The 17,514-nt window shown below is 40.3% G+C and overlaps 1 protein-coding gene across 2 annotated transcripts; it reads right to left on the bottom strand.

Moving 5' to 3' along the window:
- Positions 1-5,528: 5,528 nt before the first annotated feature.
- LOC100382036 (uncharacterized) lies at positions 5,529-17,314 on the bottom strand. Of its 2 annotated transcripts, NM_001361571.1 has the most exons (15): positions 16,948-17,253; positions 15,617-15,731; positions 14,244-14,344; positions 13,948-14,002; positions 11,208-11,318; positions 9,600-9,647; positions 9,026-9,201; positions 8,847-8,954; positions 8,315-8,388; positions 8,033-8,205; positions 7,349-7,444; positions 6,493-6,573; positions 6,346-6,399; positions 5,966-6,097; positions 5,530-5,879 (listed from the first exon to the last, which is right to left on the bottom strand). In NM_001361571.1, exons 1-15 carry the CDS (start codon positions 17,145-17,147, stop codon positions 5,808-5,810), a joined length of 1,596 nt encoding a protein of 531 aa, NP_001348500.1. In that variant the 5' UTR covers positions 17,148-17,253; the 3' UTR covers positions 5,530-5,807. The 2 variants fall into 2 exon arrangements, with proteins under 2 accessions (XP_008651642.1, NP_001348500.1); XM_008653420.4 differs by lacking the exon at positions 7,349-7,444 and having other exon boundaries at positions 5,529-5,879; positions 16,948-17,314.
- Positions 17,315-17,514: the final 200 nt, after the last annotated feature.

Genomic DNA, 17,514 nt, shown 5'->3' with positions numbered 1-17,514 from the left:
TAAGTAAGTATTGGTTGTCTAGTTCTATCTAGGTTTCGTCCTACAGTCAACATTCCTCTCATACCACTTCTGTCACACCCGGGTTTTAGGGGCACCAAGACCCGGGCGTGAACATAATCACCAAGTGTGCTGGGACCAAGTCTCACACATATGATGAATCATGGCACATGATCGAATGTCACATCTTTACTATGTAATCGGAGTTTTGTACAAAATAAATAAATAATTACATTATATGGAGACAACGGTCCAGCAACCCAAAGTTGACTGGGAGACGACGACCTAGATCTCTCACGAACTCATCGCAGCATCCTCCATGCGCCTCATCCTGCGGTACCTATTCTTGACCTGTGGGGGGGTGTGAGACAGCAAGAGTGAGCTCACATACGTTCATCGCTCAACAAGTTGTGGGGAATAATGTGCATGAACTCGCCAAAGGTGGGAGCTCACGTGAAGTGTAAGGCTTACCAAAGAGGATGGTTAGAGCTGAGCATTGCTTTTAAAGTTGGTCAAAATTTTATTAGCAATTACTAAGTATAAGTAAATACCAACCCAATTAAGCAGTAGAACAAAAGTAACAACATCACCTGCGATGCAATGCATATGACAAATTGAATTTAGTTCCATAATTTAATCATGTGAGGGTCCAAGCTGCTCATGACCGTGAGCACGGCTAGTATACCAGTTTTACACTCTGCAGAGGTTGCACATCTTTACCCACAAGTCATGTTACCCATCTGCCAAGGGATCGCGACTTCCCATACACCTCTACCGAGGAGGCGAGGCAGGGTAACACTACGAGGCCTTTACAAAGTTCCACTAGCTTCAGAAAACCCGCTATAGTTTATAGGAAGCTCCAATGCATGGTTCTTGCCTGATCGCCATCGCAGCAAAATCAACCAAGGACCTCCCTACACTGACCACTCCCCTACTGCCCTTGCCCCTTTCGGGTAAGGTAGTCCTCCACTAGCTTTCCTAATTAATCAGCCAAGGGCGTCCATAAACCCTTGTGGTAGCACTGTTTTCCCGGGTGGTCGCTCCATATTCCAATTAACATAATGATCTTATCATGAATAGTAAATAACAACGGATAACAAAAGTATAATCATGAATAATGTGTATCTCAATGCCCAAAACCACATATAGCACTAGCAAGTACTACCCAAAAAGTTCAGTGGTAAACAAGGCATAAAGATAGACAAACTGGGGTAACCTATTAGGTCCCATCAAAATTAACCTATGCAGATCATTATGATTAATTAGAACATGAGTGGGTAAAAGAAGTGATCAAGGGCACAACTTGCCTTCAACGAGCTCCTGCTCAGCATTCTCTACCAGCAGAACCTCAGATTCCACAGTGGCTTGCTCGTCTACTCGCATCAACACAATACATACATAGTATAGCAACAATTAACATCACACCAAGCATGTACACAAAATATACAATAATAATCTAGACATTAAAATAGGATCATAGGAACTGAAATCACTAAATTTGGAGGTATAGATTTTAAGTTATGGATTTTCTAATGTTTTATGTGCTTAATACAAGATTAAGTACTAGATAAATTTTAAATCATCTTTCATGTTAAAACATAGGCACTAATGGTTAGACAATAATACTACAAAAATTTAGGAACTGGAATGGACCAATTTGGAGTTCATATGGATTTTCTAGGAATTTAGCAAGTTCTAACATTTATTTATGCATTAAAACTAATTTCTGTTTTATTTTCTATGGTTTTACTGTTGTCTGGACTGGGCACAATAATACCGGAAAGAGCAGGGACGATCTCGCAAAAATCCCGAGACACAGCCCACAGTGCGTGGGACGGCGGGTTAATTTCAGCAAAGGCCAGGGGTTCTTTTGAAAATTGACCACAATGAAGGGGTAATATCTACTGTGAGCCGTCCAATCGAACACCCACGGTCGAGATTAGAATAACCCTAAAGCGAACCGGTATGCCACGTGAACCGCACAACATCAGATCTGCGGACCAGATTTAAATAAACAATACATAAGCGCACCCCTCCGATCTGGATCGGACGGCACGCATTCCATCAGGCCGAATCGATATCCCAGCTTTAATCTATGTCGTCCAACACTGGATCCATGGCGAGGGATTAACCCCAACCCCGGTCACGCCACCCAGCGGCGGCGGCGCACAGACCCCCACGGCAGGGCTCCTGCCGGTGACCGCCATCCCGGCAAGCGGACGCCCTAATCCCCGAACCCGAGCGACCACGCGCACCAGAGACAAGGCATATAAGATGGAAGGGCATACCGGGTACAGGGACGCTGCCCACGGTGCGCGGCTGCGGTGCGGCGGAGCTCCCACACCGGCGAAGAATTCCGGTGGACCGGAGCTCGATTCCGCCCAGACGAAGCCGCGACGAGCATCCATGCGCGTTGGACTTCCTCCTGGGTCGACCATCGAGGGCTTGACACAGGTGGTGGAGCACGACCACGAAGCGAAGCGACTCGGCGACGTTGCTTGAACCATAGCGAGCAATTCCATGAATGTCTACCCATTGCACACCCCCGCGGGATTCGCACAGGTCCCTCAAGCCATGGCGAGCACCCGAGATTACATCTCGTACTCTAATTGGTGTTGTGGATGCGCGACTAAGGAGGCGACGCTCTCTTCTCCGCAGACGGCGACTGGAAGGGGGAAACGAGGGGGAGAGCTCGAGCACTGACGTCGTGGTTGCGAGAGAATCGCAGGGTCGACGAGGAGAAGGGCCGCGGGACACGCTACTTATCCCCGGGAGCCCGGGAGATCGCGGAATCCGCGGCGAGGAAGATCGGAGTGTTGACCACGCGAGCATGGCGCATTCTGTTGAGATGAGCACGGAGAATAGGTGATGACAGGGCGGCCCCACCGGTAAGCCACGCACGTGAGCGGCAGTGAGCGCCATGGGCCGAGCGAGGCAAAAACTGAGTTGGGCCGTGCGGCGCGCTTCCTTGAATGGGCCGAGAGCGGACCAGGGAAATCAGAAGTGGGCCGAATAGCGTGTAGTTGGCCCAACCGTGCACATCACCGATTTTCTTTTATAATTCCATTTTTTCTCTATTTTGTCTTCTTTATTTTGAATTCAAAATCTGAATTTGGATCTTTTTAAGAGTTGCATATTTGAGTCCAATGTACACCTTAAAACCTATTGCAGAGATAATATATTTTATTATTTTTTTATACTCATTTTACTCCCATAATATTGTTTTCCTTCCTCTCTTTTTTTTCCTAAATTCTAGGATCTCCTTTTATTTTCCAAATTCTATTTTGGGAATTTAATATATTTCTTCTTCAAATTATTTTATGTTGTCACAAAATGCACACAAAACAAAATCCAGCATGATGCATGATTTAATTGAGTGTCTTTTGTTACTTATTTATTTGTGTAGGTAATGTGTGTACATGAAATGATACACATTTGTAGTACATATAGAGATAGAGTGATATAGTTTCTCTTTTAGATCTTTCTTACAAAGTGGGTATTACACTTGAGTTTATAGAATACTCAGGTTTAGATTATGCAGGGTGTGAAGAAGGTAGAAAGTCTACGTCAAGTTATATATTCACACTCGTAGGAGGAGCTATATCGTGAAAAAAATCTCAAAACAAACACTCACTACATCATCGACAATATATGTTAAGTTTGTTGCATGTTATGAGGCAACATGGCAGGCTATGTGGCTTAAGAATTTGCACTTGGTTTAAAAGCGGTAGATAGCATATCAAAACTACTGAATATATACTGTGATAATGAACCAACAATATGTTACTCCTATAGCAACAAGTCAAGTACTATTGTCAAGCATGTTGACACTAAGTATTATGTGTAAAGAAGAGATTATAGGATCAAACAATCAGCCTTGAGCGTATGTACAGAGAAAATGCTTACAAATCCACTCACTAAAAGGCTTTTACACAATATGTTGAGAAAAGTCATATCCAACATAGGTTTAATGGAGCACATATGATTCTAGATTGTGGGGTCATAAAATCCAACCATCTCTCTTAAGTTTCAAGTTCTCTTCTTTGAGATAGAAGTGCATTTTAGTCATTGAGTTCATTAGTGTATAACAAGCTACTATAACGCCTTGGTCTTGGTGTAGTGATCTATTGAAGAGTGGAAATTGTAAATTGGGAAGTTAAAGAATCGAAAAGGTAAGCTCTAAGTATAAATAACTATAAGTATGAGATTAAAGAAAAGAATGTTGGAGTTGATCTCAACCGACTCGATCATGGGACCCAGTCAAGTCTATCCTAATGCACTCTGACTCTTTGGTTGTGGTCTCCTTTCGCATCGCAGAAATAAAAAGGAAAGAGACAGTCGGCATGGAAACCAACATTCGTCGTTGCCAACTCTTTTTCTACATATCTAGTTGTAATCTAACCTAGTCGTGGTCAGTGAAGGGAAGGCCCTTCCAATCCTAGCCATCTCCGTGTGAAGAATCGATGCCCTAATGATGACGTCCTTCGACCTCGAAGATATAATATTATTATTTACAAAATAAATGAATAATGATAATAACAAAAACTCACATAATACAAAAGATCGAGCAATATGATATTAGGAAGTAAGTTTGGATGACATGACATTTAAATGGCTTATACATGTGGATTGTTATGGGTATGTTTGGAACATTTGAAATTGTTGCATAAGTCGCCTTTGGCAGTTATACTTAGTATATATGAATAATCTACGAAAATGGCTATACCTAGTATATCCATCAACAATCTACGAAAATATCAAGCTAACACGCTACTTGAGCACTTTGATGAAAGACAATGTATCTAGTGCAAACCAACTAACAAAAGTCACAAAAAAATCTCAAAAAATATAGATGTACTTCATTGTCTACTCTACCACTATATAAAATTTCAAATTCAAATTCATCACATGTTAACAGATACAAAAAAGAGAAAATTCTAATATACAAAAAGTGAAAATTATCTCTGAATTTTCACTTTTTTGTACATTTTAATATATGATGAATTTGAATTTAAAACTTTATTCAATGGTGGAGTGGGCAAAGAAGTACATCTATAGTTTTTTTTGAGAATTTATGTGACTTGTTAGTTAGTTTGTACGAAGTTTACACAGAATTATTAGTTTACACCTAATACATTGCCTTGATAAAAATAGTTTTAACATTTATATCCAATATATATCAACAATCTACGAAAATGTTTTCAAATAGTATGATTCTACCGATACTAAACTTACACAGTTTGTTACACAAATACTGGAATTCTATAATACTCCTCGTTTCAATTTATAATTCATATGACTTTTTTACGCTAAGTTTAACTCATTTGACTTTTTTACGCTAAGTTTAACTAGCTCGTCTTATCCAAAAATATTCATAAATTATTGTTAGTTTTTATTATGATCTCCTCTACTATGTAATATATTTTAAGTATGACTTTGAATTTTTAAAATTTTTCAAAAAAAATGAATAAGACAAAACAATCAAACTTGGCGCAAAGAAAAAGTCAAACGAATTATAAATTCGGACGGAGTGAGTAATGGTTAAAGATTTTCATTAAAATCTTGGTTGCCTGCCAAACTTAAGAAAACGAGTACGAGATACAGATACATGCCAAATGTAAACGTGGATATGCACCTCTAAGCTTTTTAACGATGAAAATCCTTGAAGCATAAGTCCAAATTAAAAAAAATAAAGTTACCAAAACCTCTCGGAATGAACACAGTAAGCTCTTCTGGCCGTATTCTGAAGTTATCGCTCGACTACAAAAATAAAATGAAAAGGGCGTGCGGCACCACATAAAACTGGCACATCAACAGCCTCGTCTTCTCCCGGAGTGAGATCGACATGAATGCCTTTTGTGATGCACAGAACTCCGAACCGCCTGGCAATAAAGGGTGTGAGAAAAAATAGACTAATATGAGACCAAAATCAGGGTAAGCGCATGTAGTCCTTTGTGTGAACACACACCTCCTTTATAGAGTTCAATATATCCACAATCTCTGCAAATGTTGGTCTTAGAGCAGGATCTTTCTGCCAGCATCTCTGGAGTAGCTCAGCGAGCATAGGATGAGTATCAACAGCAATAGTAGGCCTCAGATCCTGCATGTAGAGGTATCGGGACTGGCAAATTAGGATTTGAAACAGGAACCCCGCAGCAATTTCACAAGGAGTAATTCACTTCCCCACCAAGCACCGGAAAAGATTCAAATGGATCTACAATTCAACATTCACCTTCTATTTGGAACCTTTTTCCTTTCAGCAAATTAAAGTAGTATGATAACAGCAAGATGTCCTACTGTTCTTATTTTGTGACAAACCACAGTAACTGATGTGCTAAACTATGATACCTTTTGAACAACAGCAACTGCTGCCTGAAGAGGTGTCATGTCTTCATATGGAAGCTGAAAAGCAAAGGCCAACTCAACAATTAGCAAAACCAAACTTCTGCTCTACCATTGTCCCGACGAAACAATATGATGGCGAAAGAAAATAACCTTTCCGGTCAGCAGCTCCCAAAGAACTATCCCAAAACTGAAAACATCTGCTCTATGATCATACGGCAAATGCTCAATGACCTGCACAGTTTTTTTAGTAGAACGAGGTGATGCATAAACAAAAGCTAGTTTTGACTTCTATGTGGTACAAGGCTGATGGCATTGTGAAGATGGCACATTCATATCACAGCTAAGGAGCTCATTGACCCCCAGCATACCAATAAATTATATGTTATGCATTACTGAAGGCAAACTAAAAATAAATGATAAACATTTGCTGGACTACCTTCAGTTTGACAGCTCACTAATTTACTCTAAAGCTGAGATAGCGATTTGATCCCACAAAAGGTTCTTGGATTATTTTTTTCCAAAGTACTTTCAGATAAAAATGATTTTTCCCGGTACTTTATAGCTCAATACAGGAACAGTAACACCAACTGCAGACCAAGTAAACGAATCATATTCGATGCTAGAATTGTTGGCTTGGTGAAGCAGCATTGATGTAGATCACACAGAATAAAAAAAATAGTCATGTTGCAATAGCCGAGGCATCGCAAGCTGCTCAAAAAAATTAATCTTGGTTTTTTGAAAAGTGACATTAGGAACTAAGTAAACTTTTAGGTATAACACTGAGGCCCCCAACCCCAACAAATTTGCTGCTTCATGCGAACTATCAAGGTGGTCTAGGGGGAATAAATTCTCACATTTTGGGCATTCTGTCTGCAGACTGCACAACTAATATGTAATCCGCTTGATATGAAACCACATTTTTAAGCACTAAAACGAATTTCACATACGCTGCTTTTAATGTAAGAGTTTCTCAATGTTTAATAACAAGCAATTTGGCAAAATCAACCTCAGGGGCCATCCATCTGTAGGTTCCTGTTTCTGCAGTCATAACTCCTGACTGGTCTTTAACCCTTGCAACCCCAAAGTCTGCAACCTTGACAACCTACGATATTATATCATTCAAATGGCACAGTAATCTGAGTAAACATGTGCTTATTTATTTGAAACGTATATAGTACCCAAGGGCAAGCAAACATAACCAGATCATGATTCATTCCCAAAAACAAATGTCATCATAGTTCACAGATACAATACAACGGGTCCATTGATTGGTTTGACAAAAGACTGAGTGACTGATGATGCATGCACACCTATGTATTGATCGTATTTTGAAGCAATTGCAATATAAGTAGACAGACAGATGTGCACAAAAAAAAGGACGTCTGGAGGGTGGAGCAGGTGGCTTCAGAACAATTTATTATAGGCATGATTCTAGTGAAGCTGTTGATTTGTGTTACCATATGCAATTACGGCCATAGAGGTTGACCATATTTCTATTCAATTTCACAGCGGTCTAAGCTAGTGCAGAATTATCTTCAAGATATCAGGATGTCAGGAGTTCAGGACCAAAGTAACCTTTGTATCCAAAGCTAAGATTCCACTATCCTGAGAAGTGAGTATGGTAGTAGAGTTCTATTTCCTGAGATAGATATTGTAACCAAGGTTAATACTACACTGTGCAGTTAAGTACCTGATCATCCATAAGAAGATTTGCAGTCTTCAAATCCCTATGAACAATATTAATCTGATGCAAGTAATTCATTCCCTTGGACACATCAGATGCAATTCTAATCACATCCGGGAGTTGAAAATTTCCTCGTCTATTGTAAAGGAAGTCAAAAATACTGCCTCCATGCATGAATTCTGGCAATAACAAAAAGAAAAGGAATAAAGAGCTAATACAAGCGATGTTCCAAAGTACAAATGCAAGAGAATCTAAGTGGCACTGTGGAAATAGGAAATGACTGTATACCTGTAATAATACACAAAACAGGAGGTCTCGTGCATGCACCAATAAATTGCACAACATTTTTGTGACGAACCTTTCTGTAAAATTAGGATTAAACATGGTTGGAGAAAGTGACTGGATATATCAATAAGAGTAGCAGCATGTCAAATATGCATGCCAAATCAAATTTGGAAAGAGAGCTGGAGCGTAATGATTGTCCCAAGTTCAGTAAGTGTCTGATCATCAAGACTAAAAATAACAGGCTAATGCTATTCTGGGTTTTTGATAAACTATGTTATTAAGTTGTAATCGAACACAATGTCAAACGATAAATCATTCCTTAAACCCATGGTCAGTAAACTCAAATTGCAGAAATATGAAACAAGAAATCTTAAACTAGCATCATGTTACTTCCCATAGGAGAAGTCATTACAGCAAATTCAGTTTGCCTGGGCAGTCATAAATAAATGATGGAACATCATCCTAAAATGTTGTATTGTGAAGTGACTGTTACACCATTTTCTCAGTCCAAGCATAAGTAAAGTTCATCACTCACTTCATTATATAAACTTCCTGTGCAAACTCACGTAGCATATCAACGCTAACCCGCTCAGGCTTGAGTACTTTGATAGCTACATCTTGACTACAGTACGTCCCATGGTATCTGATGGCACATCAAATAAGTCAGTTACATATAAATAAGAGTTACTACTTCAAGTTGCTTCTTGAACATACAGATCACCAAATGATCCAGACGCTAATTTTTGTTCAAATTTGAGAAGCCTGAGATCGACTTCCCAAACATCAACTGCATCAGCTGGTATCTGGACAAAGTCAGATGAAGGAGAAACCTCCAATGGTTGGTGATCCATCCTAGCAGACATCGACGGTACCAACGGCCATGCTCTGTACTGCATTAGCATTTAAAAAAAAGGACTAAGAAGGTGATCATAGTGCACAGAAAGTCTTCGGGTGATAAATGACATGAGCTGGTGCTGATGCTGTCTTATTCGAGCTGCTCTTCAAGGTAAATCGCACCAAAGTTTACCACTTCTTGTTAATTTTGACAGAAACAATTCATACTGTTTACTGATACTAAAAAGTGCAACCACTACTTTTTAAGGACAATATAAGCATCAAAATGGTAAGAGACACAAAAGTAAGGAACTGTAAACAGGAAGTTATACCTACAATACACTAATTCTGTTGTACAAAAGCAACTAACACGAGACTTGTCATATGATAGAAATATAAATCTGAAGAGCTTGATTATACTCCAGTTAAAGCATATTAGTCTGTCACATCTTACCTTTATTTTATCAACGCCTTCCCTCAATGCACTTTGGAGAATGTCAGCCTGGACATTGTTGAAAAAGGAGGATGAAATAGAAGTGAACAAACATAAAAAATTACAAACATATATACATTTTCAAATTCAAGCCGCCACTGCAGTTACAAAGTTTGCTACAACTCTGAAACTTTCTTACAGTGACAAAACTTGAGCTCAGCATTAGGATGACTATGTGGGCTTTAGATGACCAGCATACTCGTTTCCAGCATCTACCATCCATACTGGTCCCCACTTTTGTGTGGGGTCCAGTGATTTCTGGTAGTTGGATGGATCTGGAAACAGCTGTCTAAAATCATCCATCTTCAAATCAATATTTTGGAAATGATCACCACCCTAAAATTTGTAAAACATTCAATTTCTGCAAAGAATTCTGAGATTAGTTCATCAAGAAACAACACTGAATGGTTTCAATGAAATAGGAATGGAGGACCGTCAAGATGAGTGTTTGGCAGAAGAGTGAGTCCTGCTGAAGTGGAAAGATGATTTTGTTTTGGCAACAAACCAGGATCTACCTACCACCATCTATTTTCATCTATATTGTGCAGAGGATAACAAAATAACTAATTACTAACAGCAACTAAAAATGTTCCTTTGAGCCTAAGCTCATGCACAACTGCACATACAAAAGGTCAAAACTCTAACTGCCCCCAACTAAAAATATGTTCATGATCGAACAGATCCTGAACAAGATGTATGCTTCAGCTACAAAATCTGTTTTCCTCATTGACCGCCTATGTTGAATCTACCAGCACTCGTGTGTTGTTTTTTTCTTTTACTCTTCATCTCTTTGCTAACTAAAAGGGTACATTTCTTTTCTTTGGTTAAAAAGAAAAAGGAAAGCCAATGAAGATGTCACTCGTTAAAAGAGACAGGATCCTCTTAGTCAAACCCACCCTAATCCAAGGTACCTAGTAGCCAGTGATAACCATGAAAAAATATGACAGCTAAAAAAGGAAATGTTAGTTTGTCAAAATAAACTGAAGGCCCTGAAGCATTAAGTTTAACTGAATAGGCAAGTTTTGTATCGCTTGCATTGTGCCTTTAGGCATGCTGCCAGTCTGTCACAAACTATGACAGATACTGGTTGTGGCACATTGTGTAAGACTTTCCCCTCAAAAAAAACATTGTGTAAGACTTAAATAGGTGTTAGAATAAGCCAAGAAAAGATTTTTTTAATGAGTTGGAATCATCATCACTTGCAATTTTGTAAATTTTAGTGTCACAGTTCGATCATGTGTTGATAGACCCTTGTCAAATTATAGTAGAATAGTTTTAGAATGTGCAAAGATTGGTGAAACAATAGGAATAAACAATTAAACATGTATGCTATCTGTTTCTGAGCCCAATTGTATCTGGAATACCAAATACAGTACCAAAAGTTTGTATCATTACACAAGGAACAGATTCAGACCCTAAAACTTTTTTATACCTACGCAAAAAAGGTACACTGGTAGCATTGCAGCTCCAGTACACATGACCTCATCTTAAAGGATTTGCAGTAGGTTTAATGTGGTTCTATCGAACAATGATTGGTCAGTTTTTTATCCACCAGAAATGCTGAATTACCTCATACTCCCAGCCATCAACAACAAAGATGTCCAAGGAATAGCCATCACTCGTCGAATATGCATGTGCTTCTTGGATATTAAGACCAAGCTCCCCGAGGAGAGAGGTTAACTGAATAAAACAAAAGATATATACATTTTATAGCTGTCTTAAAACAAGGAAGCAACAAAGAGTAAAACTAAGTGGAATCTTGAAGAATAGAAACCAGAACCACCTGATCAAGTGTATAAACAGTTCTTCAAAAAAAGTGTAGGTTAGCAGTTTAATACTTTAGCACCCTACTGTAACTATGCAACAAATAAAGGATTTACAGCATCCAAATAATAAGGAACAGATATAAAACAAAACAAAGTTTGAAACATATTGATGCTACACCAAAGCAGAATTTTAAGGAAAAAAATGAAATTGGCTGAATATGTTAAGCAAAAGTATGCAGAATAGATAAGGAATCACAGGAAAACTATTATATAATCAGGCCACAGGCTGGCTGTAGCTTAGATATGGATGAGATATCTCACAATCAAACGCACTAAGGCCCCGTTTGGCAGAGCCCAGCTCCAAGAAATCTGTGGATGATTTGGAGATAGGTATTTCTAGCTCTATAAATTTGTGTAGCTGTGGATACACCTTTTTTTTCGAAAGCGCAGGAGAACTGCGCATCATTTTAATTAGAGAAGAAAAAAGGTCCAAAATGGACCAAGGTACAAAGCCCTAAGCAGGCTTACTCAAAAAACGAAAAAACACAAAACACACACCACTCCCTAGACCCTGTGAAGGTTACGCGCAAGCTCTAGGCCAAAGCTCTGAAGATGCTTGGCACCAGCCGTAATCCAACACCCAATCTCATCAAGGAAGACGCATCTGATAGAGCTTAGCGAAGGGGTCTCCCCATCAAAGACAGATTTGTTGCGGTGGATCCATAAACACCAGGCCCCTAAGATAATGATGTTGTTCATGCCCTTTCTCTTGCTTTTATGAATCCTCTTACTTGTTTTTCGCCACCAATCAGCAAAGGAGATCTCATCTCCAGATGGAGAGAGATTACCAACATTCAATCCAAACAGAATGGAATGCCAGAACTGTCTTGCAAAGACACATGTACACAAAATATGTTGTATGGTTTCCTGCTCTTGATCACAGAGTAGGCAAGACACTGGGTGGTCCAGACCTCTCTTCTCCAATCTATCTGAAGTCCAACATCTGTTCCGAATGGCCAGCCATAAGAAAAACTTGCACTTAGGGGGAGCCCAAGATTTCCAAAGCCTCTTCCAAGGTTCAAACGTAATAGCTCCCATAAATAAAGCCCTGTAACAAGACCTAGAAGAAAACTGACCAGAGGAAGTATGCAGCCAGGTGTGAATATCCGCCTCCTGAGTTAACACAATAGTGCTAACAGCATCCCAAATCAGCAAAAATTGTTGGATCCCCATCCAGGAAAGAGGTGTCAAGATGTCACTGATCCATTGCTGTCCTCCAAGAGCCTGGGCCACTGTTCTAGTGGAGACAATAATTTTATCAACCTTGGAAACGACATCAGGAGCAAAATCATTGATGCAACCGCCATTTATCCATCTATCAGTCCAAAATAAAGTGTTGTTTCCGTTGCCCACCGCAGTAATAACCGAAGCATGAAAGAACTTCCTGACCTGCAACGGCACAGGCAGCATAAGCCCATGCCAGGGCCTGTTTGAATCTGTTTTCTCCAGCCACAACCATTTAGCTTGCAGAGCCCAGCTCTGATAATACAAATTTGGGACCCCAAGCCCACCAAATAGAAGCGGCCTTGTAACGACATCCCAAGAGACTAAACAATTACCTCCATTCACGTCCTTTCTGCCTCTCCATAAGAACCCTCTGCGAATCTTATCAATCGATTTGATCACCCACTTGGGAATACTCATGGCAATGAGGAGATAAATAGGGATGGCAGAGAGAACAAAACGCACCAACGTCGTCCTGCCAGCAAGATTAAGTAGCCGAGCCTTCCAATTGGGGAGTCTATCTGCTATCTTCTCAACCTAGTCCAAAAGATCTGCCTTTCTGAGCTTTCTATCTGATATTGGAAGACCCAAATAATTACAGGGGAAGGACGCCGAGCTGCAACGAAGAAGGTTGCAACCCTGCTGCACAGCCTGGTCGCTACATTTAATTGGGATGGCGCAGCTCTTGTTCATATTACACACCAGTCTAGACGCTGAACCAAAGCAGTCCAATATTACCTTAACACAATTCAGATCTTCCACTATAGGTTTAACAAACAGAACCACATCGTCAGCATAAATAGAAATTCTGTTTCGGACATTCCCTTCCAGAAGGTTATGGAGCAGCCCCCTATCTTCAGCTAGCAGAAACATACTACTAAGGACGTCCATTATTAGCACAAATAGCATTGGGGAAAGGGGATCACCTTGGCGAAGCCCTCTCCGATGCCTAATAGGAATACCAGGAGATCCACTGTGGATACACCTGAATTGTTGGATTGAACAATTTTCTTTCTATTCGAAACAAAAAAAAGAGCTTCAAGTCTCTTAATCTTAGCATGCAAACTCCAGACCTAAAGGTGAAACTTGAAGCTGGAGATGTGCCAAATGGGGCCTAAGTAAAACATCTATCGTGTTAACAGCTCCATTGCTTACCCACAACTTTTAAGACATATAACAACTTATATCAAGTGGCCACAACGAGAATGCAATCAAATCAAAATGCTATTCAATTCCCAAACAAGATGTTGGTGATTTACCTGACTAAGAAGCTTTGGCTTATCGTCACATGCAAATATAACTTCATGCAAAGGCCTGTAATAGTATTATGCATCAGAAAATATTGTCCCATAACTTATCATCACCAAAATATATTAATGTCTACATAAGCCCCGTAAATGCAAGTATGCAACACCTATAATGGAACATAGAATTAAAAAAACTGCAGAAGTGTTAAACTATACCATAAGAAAGCATTAAAAAAATATTCCGAGGACACAAGCTAACAAACATGCAAGTGGATTGCATAATATGAAAGAAGACTAGATCAGATCACCTTTGATCTCTTGATGTGAATACTGAGGACTGGGGATCTTGTTCTTCTTGCTTAAAGGAAGTTGTGGACTCAAATCCAGTGCTTTCCTCCAGAGTAAAACCCTAAAACTAAATCATTGTCAACATAAAGGTGCAGTTCATTTAGTTGAGTAAAATAACATGCTAATGAAATGTATTACAGTATACATGCTAAAAAGTTCACAGTATCAATATCTATTTCTATTTATACTAAAAGGATGAGTTTCCAAGGATTACAACATCCAGCTAAGAGGTTCCCTGGCTCAACCTCAAATTCAAAGTTATTCCCTGCTGTAAGATAATGCTATCACTATCAAATACAGTAAAAATTAATAAATCCCTGATCAAGTCCTATGACGTTCCAATTTCAAACTACAGTACTATGAAACATGTACTTCACATCTCCACAGACACATAAACTAGTTGAGTAAGAATTAAGAGTGTGTGCATGTTATTTCCCTCTGTTTCTTGATAAAAACACACACACACACACACACAATAGTGAATGTGTGAATTGTGATCTACTTTGAGAACATTAAAATCAGAGAACAAATGCCAAAACAAGATAAGGAAAAATATATATATGACATACCATTACCATCTAGCACATCGTCTTTGAATAAGCGTGTACTATATTTTTTTATTCGGCGACGTATCCGGTGCTCAAAGGGGTATGGTGCTCACGTGCACACGCATATTTTAAATCTGGAACATCCATCTCGCACCCAACAGCAGCACCAAATTCACAAAGAACCCATCCCACCTCACAGTGCCAGGGGAGGGAGGTGAGAGGGATTCTTCGTAAAATTGACTGTTGCAGTTGGATGTGAGATGGATGTCCTATATTTAAAATGTGCACGTGAACATCGTACCCCTTTGAGCAACGGATACATTGCCTTTTCATTCTAAGACTGATTAGTATCCATCCCTTCATGCATATTCATTTCACAAGGGACTAGGCAAAAGAAGCTTAAACTGTGCGCGAGTTTATTGCAAAAGCAGTTATTATACATAAAGTGAAAAGACCTAGCTGACACCAAGACCATCTCAAAAGCCTGAGAATGTAACCATGAAATGCAATGGAATAAAGGCGAAAGCAGCCTTTATGCAGTTTGTTTTGACAATGGCGCAATGTGACATAATAACTAACAGTATTTGCAGCAAAAGAGAAAGGGAAGGTGATTGTGCAATTGTATGAATTTGAGAGCTTAAACCAGATAGGAGTTATTTTAAGAACGTTTCAAGGAAGAACTTATGGTTATTTCATAGAAAATAGGCTGGTAGAATCGTGACCACTAATTGATGTTTAGTCAGTATGAATAAATAAAGTAGATATATGATGCGTGAATTAATCACCTGTGCAGGACGAACATCAAAGACCAGACCATTCATGGGTTTATGGGCTTGCTCCAGCAATTTCTTGTGCAGTAAGACATCTTCAACCCGTTCTACATTGACATCCAAAGCATATCTGTTTATTCCACAAAGTCAACCATGCCTAGGATTAGATTTCAGTGGCATGCAATTATTTAAATCAGTGCTAGTTCTTGCGACAACGAGCTACAACAAGATATGCATATACAAGTATACAACAATGTTACAGTGCTCTTGTAAATGGCCTTGTTGTTTTCATGTTCTTGCAGTGCTGTGATAAACAGTCCAAGACATGCCAAAGAAGCAAACAGGATCGTGACAACTAAAGAAGAAAACAAGAACCATCGTATCAAAAATATGAAATGGTAATTATCAAGAGGAATACCCAAGCAACCACTGTTTGATGCTTACAACACGGCCTAAGGTTAACAGAAAGTACACAGAAATATGCAAAAAATTCATTTACATGAGGAGAAATATCCACAAGTAGCTAGTGTGTGCCGACCAACCGTGTAAATTTTAGCAATACTTCGAAGAGATATAAGCCATCCACTTCTAAGCATTGGGCTATTGACCCAACCACCCAACCAGACTGGTATCGTGTGTTCCTTCTCAAAGAGGAATTATATTAAACTAGTATTCGCGAGATTAAAGTGAGAAGGGAAAAGAAACATCTAGTTGATGTACATGTACTACAAAGAGTTGTACTGCTACTGCATGTACTGTATAAAACTAGTATTCACGAGAGTAAAGTGAGAAGGGAAAAGAAACATCAAGTTGATGTACTAGAAGGAGTTGTACTGCTACTGCATGTAGTGTCTAATCGCCTAATCGGGTCGTGTTTATCTAGATCTAGTAATGGGAACCATTAGCACTAGTTAAGCTTTCATGTTAACCAATAAGATTAGCATGTACTAATACCGAGAAAGAGAAACCTTCTAGCTTTAGATTTGCATCTTGATCCGTGCGTATTTACGTAGAACCAAGAAAGTTACCATGGCCCGTGGTGGGCCAAACGACAAGCGCAACGGCACGCGAGCACAAATCCTATCGACGACAAAAAGGCAGCAGGGTTAGCTTTAGCTACAGCGGCGACGAGCAGCTGCGGCGCGGATCAGCTCCTGTACGATCGACTGGACCCCGGCCGCAATAACCAAAAGGAAGAAAAATCGAGCGAGGAAAAGATAGATCAACTTAGCATACGATCCAACAGTAGAGGAGCCTACGCATCAAAATTTCGCAGAGGTGCTGGCAAGCAGATAGTGAACACGACACATGCAGGAGAGAGGAGAGGTCGAGAGGAAGTTTTGGACCTGGCGGGTAGGCCTTGGAAGTGGGCCCAGAGCTCGTCCTCCAACCCGGGGCGGGCAGCACCGTAGCCGCCGGCGCCAGCGCGGATGCGGCGGAGCACCTCGGCGTAGGCCTCCGCCTTGCGGCGCCTCCCGGCCGCGCCGCCAGCGGAGGGAGGCGGCGGGGGCGAGGCGCCGCGGCTGCCGCAGGACTCGGCGGCCATGAGGCGGTCGGCTAGGGTTCGCGGCGCAGAGCCGGGGCAGCGGCGTGTGCTGGTGCTCCAGCTCCCATGGGCGGCGTCGCCGTCGTGGACTGCGGCGCTTTATACGAGGACAGAGGAGGATGGGGGAGGTGGTGCTGAGTCATGACATGGGATGAGACGGGGAGACGGGAAGCTGCTCGCCTGGGACAGGATTCGAGGGTCCACTTCTCGCAATTCAGCCCCTATCTTTCTCCGAATTTTTTGCTACAAAGGACAGGGACATGTATTTTTATGGACAAAAATTGAATACTACACAACGAAAGATTTCATTGTTGATGATAAAATAGGCTCTCTCGATTCATAGTATTATTTCATTGTTTTCATATCG

This window comes from Zea mays, chromosome 7 (assembly GCF_902167145.1).
Source record: "Zea mays cultivar B73 chromosome 7, Zm-B73-REFERENCE-NAM-5.0, whole genome shotgun sequence".
In the NCBI taxonomy this organism is placed as follows: Eukaryota; Viridiplantae; Streptophyta; class Magnoliopsida; order Poales; family Poaceae; genus Zea; species Zea mays.
This window is presented reverse-complemented; position numbering and strand designations above follow the sequence as displayed.